General features: G+C 54.6%; 4 protein-coding genes across 4 annotated transcripts; 1 reads left to right on the top strand and 3 right to left on the bottom strand.

The window, feature by feature from the left end:
- Positions 1-24: 24 nt before the first annotated feature.
- Positions 25-1754, bottom strand: WARS (tryptophanyl-tRNA synthetase; the record flags this gene model as incomplete). Its single annotated transcript, XM_005855537.1, has 3 exons — positions 1247-1754; positions 699-1085; positions 25-441 (listed from the first exon to the last, which is right to left on the bottom strand). Coding segments are annotated over exons 1-3 (1221 nt in total), but the record flags the coding sequence as incomplete, so codon positions are not given.
- A 328-nt stretch (positions 1755-2082) lies between these two features.
- On the top strand, positions 2083-4789 carry ALG9 (alpha-1,2-mannosyltransferase; the record flags this gene model as incomplete). The annotated part of the gene is made up of 2 exons (XM_005855540.1): positions 2083-2274; positions 2489-4789. The coding sequence occupies exons 1-2, from the start codon at positions 2239-2241 to the stop codon at positions 4787-4789; spliced, it is 2337 nt and encodes a 778-aa protein (XP_005855602.1). The 5' UTR covers positions 2083-2238.
- A 250-nt stretch (positions 4790-5039) lies between these two features.
- Positions 5040-5819, bottom strand: NGA_0640000 (uncharacterized protein; the record flags this gene model as incomplete). The annotated part of the gene is made up of 1 exon (XM_005855535.1): positions 5040-5819. The coding sequence occupies one exon, from the start codon at positions 5817-5819 to the stop codon at positions 5040-5042; it is 780 nt and encodes a 259-aa protein (XP_005855597.1).
- A 772-nt stretch (positions 5820-6591) lies between these two features.
- CDC40 (pre-mRNA-processing factor 17) lies at positions 6592-10396 on the bottom strand (the record flags this gene model as incomplete). The annotated part of the gene is made up of 3 exons (XM_005855536.1): positions 6592-7605; positions 7758-7782; positions 8568-10396. The coding sequence occupies 3 exons, from the start codon at positions 10394-10396 to the stop codon at positions 7087-7089; spliced, it is 2373 nt and encodes a 790-aa protein (XP_005855598.1). The 3' UTR covers positions 6592-7086.

Raw genomic sequence — 10396 nt, 5'->3', positions numbered from 1 at the left:
AATCGCGTCGGCGTCCGTCGCACCTCGGGTCAAGATTTTTTCAATGTGCTCGGGATCCTCCATCACCTCCCGGTACTTCCGTTGGATCGGCTCCAAATGCGCCACCACGGCCTCGGTCAACAAAGGTTTGAACGCCCCCCAATTCATCCCCGCCACCTCCTCCAACACGCTCTCCTTCGTCGCCCCCGCCCCCTCCGTCACGGCCAGGTAGATGTTCAACAAATTTGTGCATTCCGGACGGGCGGGGTTGTCCCATTCCAAGCCCAGCGACGCGTCTGTCTTGCAGCGTTTGATTTTGGCGCGAATCGTGTCGGGGCTGTCCAAGAGATTGATGCGGCTCCCGTCGTTTTCCGCGCTTTTGCTCATCTTGCTAGTTCCGTCCAAGAGGGACATCACTCGGGCACCCTCCGTGACGATCAAGGCCGCTGGGTCTCGGAACACCTGGCCAAAAAGCGGGAGACAAGATCCAAAGGAGAAAGAACGAGGCAGAGAGCGACAAAGGAAAAGGACGAGGGGGGGAAGGGGGTTCAGACGAGAAGTTCATGCCATAGAACGCAGAGGCCGGGACAGAACGTCTCGGCCTCGCTCCCACGGCCCTACCCCAGGCACTAGGAGCGACACATGCCCTCACGTTCACACAGGGGAAAATGCACGAGCCTGACATTTGCAAAGGCGCAAAGGCATCAAGCCTCCAATACCTTTCTTCTTTTGGCCTTCTTGTTGCAGAATTGGTCGTTGAAACGTCGGGCTATATCGCGGGTCAACTCCAAGTGCTGCCGTTGGTCTTCCCCCACGGGCACCAAGTCAGCCTGGTACAGCAAAATGTCGGCAGCCATTAAGATCGGGTAGTCGAAAAGGCCCACGCCGACGTTCTCTCCTTGCTTGATCGCCTTTTCCTTGAACTGAATCATGCGCTCCAACCAGTTCATAGGCGTGACGCAGTTCAACAACCAGGTCAGCTCGGTATGGGCCAAGACGTGGGACTGGACAAAAATCGTGCTTTTACTCGGTTCGATACCTGCAGCCAGGTACAAGGCAGCGGCCTCGATGGTCTCCTGCCGAAGGCGTTTGGGATCGTGGGGTGCCTGGGGAGGGAGAGGAAATGGGGGATGGAGGAGAAAGAGGGAGGAAGAGAGGTGATCGACACGTACCATGTGGATCCAGCACAAGTTATGGTCATCGGATGCAGACTGAAAGAAGGGATACTGCGAACCAGGAAGCGATAAAAGCGAGAGTATTCACGTACCGTGATGGCGTGAAGATCCACGACACAAAAGAAAGACTCGTACTCGTCTTGATTTTTGACCCATTGTCGAATTGCCCCTAAGTAATTACCGAGGTGCAATGATCCTGTCGGCTGGACGCCGGATAGCACACGCTTTCGCCGCTCGGGCTGTTGTTCAGCCTTCCCTGGAGCTCCGCTATCAGTGCCACTCGCCTCCATTGTTGCCATGCCACCGTACCGGCCGATCCGTCTTCTTCTGGACGTAGAGCTGAGGGTTTTCAACGAGGCAAATGCTAGAGTTGGGGAAAGATGACAAGCATGGCTAGCCCTTAAAGCACACGCAGCTGAAGTGTGGAAAATTTCAGCTGCTGTAGCCCTGATTAAGCTGCCAATCATGAAAGCCTTGAAGAAAAAGGAATGAGACGCAACTTTCAGCATACGATCGATGCGAAAACGCAGCAAGCTGCAAACTTGCGCACGAAAATAAACTGAAAAGCAGGAACGGAGACGTATCCCTGTATTTTGCGTTGCGGGTTAAAAAATACCACGAGTATATGGGAGAGAGCTTAGATACGAGGGGGGGGAGGTAGTAAAGCGTATGGTATGATCAAGCTTGTAAGCCCCCAAAACGCATGCCAACCGTGAGGCAAAAGTCGTCAGGCATCCACGCGAGAAGAATGCTTTCCAAGCATGAAGCAATCGGGTAAACATTCAGCTCTCCTCCCACGCCAGTGTACGACAACCTTTTTGACGCATGTATCGCCCTCCGCCCACTCAGCCACACAAAAAGCGAGCATAGCACTCTGCCGCATTATCGACTTGAATGTTTCCACATCTCCTTTCCACGAAACGATCGCACAGAGATAGGTTTCGTCCCCAACAAAAAGACGACGCGGTCGCTGCCGCCTTGTTGCCAGGAATACATCAAATTGTGTCAAGGAGTTTAGCTACGCTGCTGCTTCAGTACTTCAAGGGAAACCCCTCTCTGCATACTTACGTTCCGCGCGATAACCATGCGCCGTTCAGCGCGAAGAGCTGAGGCCTCCAAAGTGCGTCAATACTTTCACCATCATTTGTATTTTCAAGTCGGGGAGGGTTGGTTTTCGTGTCCTGTCTAGCTGTTCGTCAAACTCATTAGAAAGACCCCATGTGATGATACGTACATGTGAACCTCACCGACGCCCGGTGTACGCACTCGATACTCTACCACTATCTTAAAACAATACTACGCGGGGCCAGTCCCCACATGCTGAAGCACGGCAGGCAAGCGCGGGTCCCAAACGAAAATTACGCAACCCATCAACTCCATCCAATGCTGGTGATGACAGAAGCATCACCACTAGTACTCCCAGCCGGCGGTCATCCTCCGCGTCGATGGGACACACCCCACCATTGCGCCAATTGGAAACAGCAACAACACCGCCGTCTTCAAGAGGACATGGGGCGAAGAACGCACGGGGTATCACGGATCCGCCCGAAGCACAGGGAGTGCTCGTGTCGCGCGTGTACGGTCTGTTAGCTGGGCTGACCTTGGTGCTGGTACGCGTGGTGGGAGGGATCGTTACTCCCATCGCGGACTGCGACGAAACCTACAACTATTGGGAACCTGTGCATTACCTTCTCTATGGCACGGGGATGCAAACCTGGGAGTATTCTCCCGAGTACACGTTGCGGTCCTACGCTTACCTCCTGCCCCCTGCCGCGCTGGCCAAAGCCGGTGCTCTGGCCCTGCGACTCTTCCAAGGGCCTTTGCTCCCGGACAAGCGCCTTTTATTTTATTTCCTTCGGGTCGTGTTCTCCTTGATCTCGGCCAGCTCCGAAGCCACCTTTGTCGATGCCGTCACCCGGCGCTTCGGTGCCCGCCCCGGATTTTTGACCTTCGCGCTCCTCCTCACGTCTGCGGGGATGTTCCAAGCCTCCCCCGCCCTTCTCCCCTCCAGCGCGGCCAGCAATTTTGTCATGGTGACCACGGCTTGTTGGCTGTCGCGTCGGTACGCATGGGCCACGCTGGCCGCCGTCACTGCCGTCGTGGGCCTGGGTTGGCCCTTTGTGGCACTCCTCTTCCTCCCCCTGGCGCTGCACACGCTCTACGAGGCCGTGTCCCACAGTCCCGGTCCGGGTGTTGCCCGGCAATGTCGCCAGGGCTTCCTCTATGTCCTGTCCTTGGGGGTAGCGGCCCTGGTCCTCGTCCTTCCCCCCGTCCTGCTCGTGGACGGCTTCTTTTACCGTCGCTGTGTGCTCCCAGTCTGGAGCATCCTTCGCTATAACCTGGGAGGGGCCGCGGTAGGCGCAGACGATACTCTTTACGGAGTAGAACCCTGGTCTTTTTATTTGAAAAATTTGCTCCTAAATTTCAATGTGGTGCTGCCCCTGGTCCTCCTTTTGCCTTTCCTCCTCCTCCTCGTCCCCCCGCCCGCGTGGCCCTCTACGGGAAGAGGGACTTCCTTCCTCTTTGTCGCCCCTGCGTATTTATGGTTAGGCGTGATGACCACGCGTCCTCACAAAGAGGAACGGTTCCTTTTTCCCATCTACCCCCTGTTAGCCTTGGGCGGGGCCCTCTCCTTGCACGTCGTGGTGGGCTCCATGGACCGATGCCTGACAAAGGCGGCACCGCTGGCAGTCGCCTCCGCCAAGGGCAACAAAGGCGGGGGTAGAAAACGGAACGGTCGCGACAAAGGTCCGGAACAGGAGGGTCCACCTCGCCCGCCTCTCGCTGGTCTCCTACACCGCCTTGCTCACATGGCGGTCCGAGGAATGATGCCTCTCGCCCTCCTCCTCCATGCCCTCCTTTCCCTCTCCCGCGCGGTTTCGATGACCCAAAATTTTTCCGCACCCCTCCGTCTCTTCGACGATTTTTCCAAGCACCAACGGGCAGAGTATTTGAAGGCGGCGGCGCCCGTGGCTGCATCGAAATCTGCCGATCCCTCTCCCGATCCCTCCCCGCCTCCGGTGCGGCCGGCCCGTCTCTGTCTGGGCGCCGAATGGTACCGATTCCCTTCTTCGTTTTTCCTACCCCATGCCCACGTCCATCTTGCGTTCGTTCGCGCCGGCTTTGGGGGCCAACTCCCACAGCCATTTCGAGCCGAAAACGGGACATGGGCCCCTCCCTTGCAAGCCTTCAACGCGCACAATCTGGAAGAGAAGGCCCGCTACGTCCCCATCCATTCCTGCCGTTACTTGGTGGAGCTCTTTCCTCCCGCGCCGGGAGGAGTCAGGGACCAGGGGGTTCCGGAGCCGTCCACGGGAGCGGCCGGAGAAGGAGACAGCAAGGAGCGAGCACGTGCCCAAGAAGAGGCTACCTCCGAAGACGAACGGATCGTACACGATGTAGAATGGATAGACCGGCGGCTTCGGGAGCTGGGGGAGGCTCGACCAGTGGCCTGGCGCATTCTTCGGCACTACCCTTTGTTGGATAAAGCTTTATCGCCCTCGCCATGGCGTGCTTTCTGGGTCCCCTTCGGAGGGGCGTCGCGTTTGCATTACGGAGCATTCACTTTGCTTGAGCGAGAGGAAGAAGATGACTTTGATCCCGGTCCTTGGTCGGAGCTGGGATTTATCCAATAAACATAGAGCAACGGCTCAATAAACATAGAGCAACGGCTGGGTTGATAGACCTAGGGTTGGGGGGGGGAAGAAGAAGCAATGTAAGGTTGGCGTCGGCGCTTGAAGAAAATATTGTGCACAGGTTGTTAAAGCGGCTCCAAGGGCTGCCCAGTCATGACGATTTTCTTTAAGTCGGGTCTTAATGCGATATGTGACATCCCCCCCGCTCTTCCACATCCCTATTGCGCGCCTCCCAAAGCTCCAACGCTAATTACTTCTTCTTGTACAGGGTAGGGTTATTGTTCCCGAAGCTGGCACCCAGCTTGGTGTCCGTTGGGAATTCTCCTACACCGCCGTCTTCTTTGTCAATCCTGGCTGTCTTACGGTAGAGTACCAGGGCGGACTCCATCTTCCCTAGCGACGTCAAGGCCTTAGTCGTATCCCTGCTTTTCACAGCTTTCTTGAAGTTCTCTAGCTCCTTCCCATACACGTCACCTTGTTGGCTCAACACTTTGACGTACGAGACGTCCAACGATAGCCCTTGTCCTGTCAGAGAGGATGCATACAGTTTCAAGGGGAGCGCGGCGTTGTCGGCTTCCTTGGCTGCATAACTCTCAACCTTCTCCCACTCCCCGGCTTGGAGTGCTTCACGAGCCGCTGGCAACGCATCTGCCGCAGCTTTGACACGTGGAAGATAGCGTTTTTGAGCGGTGGGGTAATAGTAAGAAGCTCGCAAGTTTGCGTCGATATCTACCTCTTTACGGTTCGGATCCTTTTTACGAGCCTCCTCTTCCGCATCGAGTTGCCGTTGACGCTCCAAGCGTTCTTTTCGCAAGGCCGCAAGCCGGGCTTTCTTTTCGACAGGATCCTCAGAGTCCTTAGCCCTGGTTTTTTCCAGTAATTCGGCCTTGCTAGGTCCGGAAGGTAAATTGCGTGCCCAGCTGGGAGATGGGGAGAGGAGAAACGAGGAGGCGAACAAAAATCCTCCGGCTCCGAGGTACCCACCACGTGTTGCCGTCGATGGCGCCTGCTCCGGGTGCCCCAGTGACATACTTAGGGCTTAATGATTTAAAAGCAAGGTAGATTGCGGAGACTTTGTCAGGAGGAGGGCTTTAGCTTGTTGTCATCTCATCTTCTGGCTTACCTGACGATCGGGTTACGACACACGACGGAATAATGAACGACTCAGCCAGACCCGCCATCCATGCCGTTATCACCGGTACCAGGGTCACTGCAAACGATGTATTCCGCAACAACATATTTTCGAAGGGGCTGTACTTCTAATGGTTTGCCTGTGCGTTGACGGTGGGGTAATAAGCTTTGGGAATGGGGGGACACGGCTGCGCTACAGTCAGCGATAAAGATCTGGTTCGCTCTTTCAACATTCTTTTCAAGTGCCGCAGCAAAGAGTCTGTCACTTAAAAAACCTTCCTAAGATCTCTTCTCCTTCTAAGGTATGAAAAAATAATAGATAATAAGATGATAACCTATTCCTTGTATTCCTTGCTGGATTTAAACGCAAATAAAGCAAGATGACAACATTCTTCACCTTCACCCGGATCTTCAAACGAATAAAGCGTGACGTCATAATATGACTTTTTGACATTCCACCTAAAAATACGGTAATCACCATGCATTATATATTTGCAGGGTAGAAACTGGTCCTTTTTCGCCCTATCTTTCCATTTCTTGCTCTTTCAAGTGCAGGTGTATTCCTTGGAAAGAGCACGATTGAAAAAAAAGAAGTAGAAGTGGCATTAGAGTTTGTCAAGCAACAGAGGACAGAGATGCATTCTGAGCGTCCGCAACTTCACGAGGATAAGTTTCACGCAAGGATTTGGTGTCTTTTTCTTCCTTGTCGCTTTGTTTGAATCATTGGGATGAAAGTGTAATGAAAGCTGCAAATTGTATCGATCCTTTCCGTGGATGGGGCAGGTGATAGCACAATGGGTACAATAAGCTTTCAGGATGTTAAAAGAGAGAATCCATCTGTGTGAATATATATTTCCACCAACAATGATGTGCGCTCTGTCAAATTCAAGGCCCAATATCTGGATTCCAGCTGCCAGTCCTGTTTCCGTTGCTCTTCTTGGTCTTGCGTCACGTGTGATTCAAAAGCTCCTTTTTTTTAGGTTTTTGCAGGAAAGCTTTGATCCTCATTCTCTCCCCCCTTTCCCTGTCATTTTTCAACATCTGCCCTCTCCATAAATTTTGTTACGTGTTTTACTCAGGCCAATCCCCCGGAAAATTACTCATACACACTTCGGGAGCACGTGTCCGTTAATTCTCGCCACTTGACGCCACGCCAGCTCGACAATTTACTTCTTTGTGGCCTTCGCCTTTTTAGCGGGTGCTTTCTTCTCCTTTGCCACCTTAGCCGCGGGCTTGGCGGCCTTCTTGATAACGGGCAAAGCATTCTTCGCAGCGGGCTTGCTCTTCTTCGCGGCGGGCTTGCTCTTCTTCGCGGCGGGCTTGCTCTTCTTCGCAGCGGGCTTGCTCTTCTTCGCGGCGGGCTTAGGAGTCGCTTTTTTCGCCACGGGCTTAGTCTTCTTCACCGCCGGCTTGGTCTTCTTGGGGGCGGGTTTGCTCTTCTTGACAGCCTTGGGCGCCGGCTTGGGGGCAGCTTTTGCGGCCGGCTTGGGCGCCGCCACCGCTGGCAAAGCCTTTGCCACAGGTTTACGCTTTGACGCAGGTTTGCTGGCGGGTTTGGCAGCTTTCTTAGCAGCGCTTGCCGGGCGACCCCGTTTCCCAGCAGGCTTCGCAGCCTTAGGAGCCACCTTGGCTTTTTTGGCCGCAGACTTGGCCGGGGCGGCACGGGCAGCGGTAGGGACGGACTTCTGTTGTTTCGTGTGCAGTTTTTATGTATGTAGAGAGACGTCATCAGGGGTGGGGAGGCGAGGCGCGAGTAAATACCTGCCTAAGTTGCGCGGGAAGGGCGTCACTTTTTCCCGCCTTATCTCAACGGACCACTTCTCGTATCAAGACTTACCTTGATGGCCATTATGGTGAAAAGACTTCAAATATCGGTCGTGTCTGTAAAGAATTGTATATTGTGTACACCATGAGCATGTGGTATGTGGCACGCGGGTGGTACGGTGGAGAAAAGGCACGGGAAAAAGATAGGCATAAGGTTGTTGAACTGGAGCCGTTGTGGAGGGTCGTTGCGAGCAGGAAACGGGCAGGGCGGCCGTCCCACACCAACAGCCAGAAACCTGGCCAGAACACGTAATTCAATGATCGTTATGTGACAAAAGACAGAGATAGTTTGCACAGCGCAGGAGGCGGTTTGTACGCACGCGCATGACTTCGGGGGGGGAAAAACTAGGATAGCACGCGACAGGCCTCCCCTGACGGTTTCCGTCGTTACTCCGTCGTCATGGCATTTGTCCAGGCTCGATTTCTCAAATTTCCGAGCCTGCGTCACATTATTGCCACTGCAAAGGCTTTGACCTTTGCAAGTGAGCAATCGATTGGTCGGAATTTTTAGATGGCTTTGGGTGCCTATCGTGTGGCTCATGCAGGGGGGCGTGACTTGGTTTGACGTCCTCAAGTGACGGTAGACAGAAAGCCAGCGTGTGACACTTGCAAGCAGTACTGCCGCTCGGCATGTGACCGCTTGAGGCATTCGTGGCCCATTCTCGCCTAAGGAGCACATAAGAAACAACATTTTCTCTCCAAAAAAATCCTTTGAATGCCATGAGTCGCTCTTTCAAGTTTTTGTATTTAATTTTGACTTAAATGCTTCTGTGTGAGGTGCCGCCGGACTCGCTGCCCGTCCAGACCTCCTTTCTATTCCCACAATTTAATCAAGCCATCCCACCCGCACGACGCAACCATGGAGGCTTCGACGGGGTGCCAGACCAAGCCGATGCACGGACCATTGTCATGCGCCCGATATTTTGCCAAAGCCCGGGTGTTTTTGAAATCCCAGAAGTGCAACTTTCCCTCCCCATCCCCAGAGGCCAAGTATCGATTGTTGGGAGAAAATGCGGGCTGACAAGCAAATCCAGCAATGGTGTGTCCTTTGAAGACTTTTTTGTGCAAGAGCTTGAAGCGATCCCGGCAACCAAAAATTTTGATAGTGTTGTCCAACGATTGACACGCCACAAAGTCGCCCGCAGGCGAGGGGGTCACTGCGGGCATTGAATGCATCCCAGGCTCGGCTATGTATTTGATAGGCACGGAAATGTCCCACTCCCACAGCAGCATTTTCTTGTCGTCGGAAGTGGAGGCGAAGCGGGAGTTATTGTCGTAAAAGGTGACGGTGTTGACCGCGGACAGGTGGTGATTGTATTCTTGAACCATCTCCCCCGAGGACCAGTCGTACGTGTACAGACGATTGTCCGAAGCGGCAAAAATGAAGAGGTTGTCGTTGGGCGGGTAGAATTTAGCGGCGTACGGAACCTTACGGTTGGTGATGGTGGAGATGCATTGTCCAGTCTCGGTATCCCACAAGCGCAGGAAACGATCGAAGCCCCCACTCAGGAAGCGACTGCCATCCGGGCTAAAATTGATGCAACGGACTGCAGCTGTGTGGCCTGAGTAAGTCCGTCGCAGTTGCCTCTCATCGTAGACGGACCAGACTTTGCAGGTACCGTCCAAGGATGCAGAGAGGAGGAGGTGCCCGGTGCCCGGGAAGAACTCGATGGCTTGCACGCCTTTTCCATGGCCCGTATAACGATGCACGCACCGCTTCGGCAAATAACAAGCATGGTCGGTCTCCACGGGCCGAAGCCCGCCCGGTGGCTCCACCCAGGACCGTCCCTGGTAGTCACTCTCGCCTTTACCGTGAAACTGCGTGGTGGGCTCCGAGGCTACCGTGTCCCGGTCATGGCGCGGAGGCAACAAATGCGCCACTTTTCGCTCATCCCGTCGGTCCAAATCCTCGTCCTCGTCGTAGCCGCGGTGTTTGGCGGCCTTCCGCTCCGCCAGCTCTGCCCGGTGCCGCTTTTGCTCCTCGGTTAAGGTCCCCGCCTCCAATTGTGTTATGACAGGTTCTTCCTTTGCAGGAGCCCACGGACCATCCTCCTCTTCTCCCAAATCCTCGTCTTCTTCCACGCCCTTTCGCTTCCGTCGCGACACGGGCTCCAACGCTGTGCTCCCGCTCGGTTTTGTCACCCTGCCCGCATTTATTGCTGTCGGACCAGCCGGGTCCCTCAGGCATTCCTTGCGCATGTAATTATGCACATTCCCTATGATACCCCCGGCCACGTCATCCCTCGCGTACCCTTGAGCGTGGAAGGTATGAAATTGTTCATGGAAATTCCATTTCTCCATGACAGCGTCTTCCTTGTAACCACCCGTGGCCAGCTTCGTGCCTCCCATCGAGTCCATTTCCCGACGAAAAGGATGCTCTGGTCCCTGAATTGGAGCCAGTAGAGTGGCAGCCTTCACGTTGGTGGTGAGCTCCCGCGACGTTGGCGGTATAAAACCAGGACGATTCATCACGGTTTTCAAAGCAGGGTTCACAAACGGGGCCGAGTTGACGGAGCGATTGACGAGATAAGGGCCGCCGGGGGGCCCGGAGACTGAGGATGATAGGGTGGATGTCGGAGCAGAAGACGACACTCCTGTGGGCGTGCTTTCCGTGTCGCTGTCACTCCCATAGGCATTGGTTATTGTGTCCAT

The sequence above is a fragment of the Nannochloropsis gaditana genome (assembly GCF_000240725.1).
Source record: "Nannochloropsis gaditana CCMP526 unplaced genomic scaffold scaffold172, whole genome shotgun sequence".
Classification (NCBI taxonomy): domain Eukaryota; class Eustigmatophyceae; order Eustigmatales; family Monodopsidaceae; genus Microchloropsis; species Microchloropsis gaditana.
The sequence above is the reverse complement of the archived record's forward strand: the minus strand, read 5'-3'. Positions and strand labels throughout refer to the sequence as shown.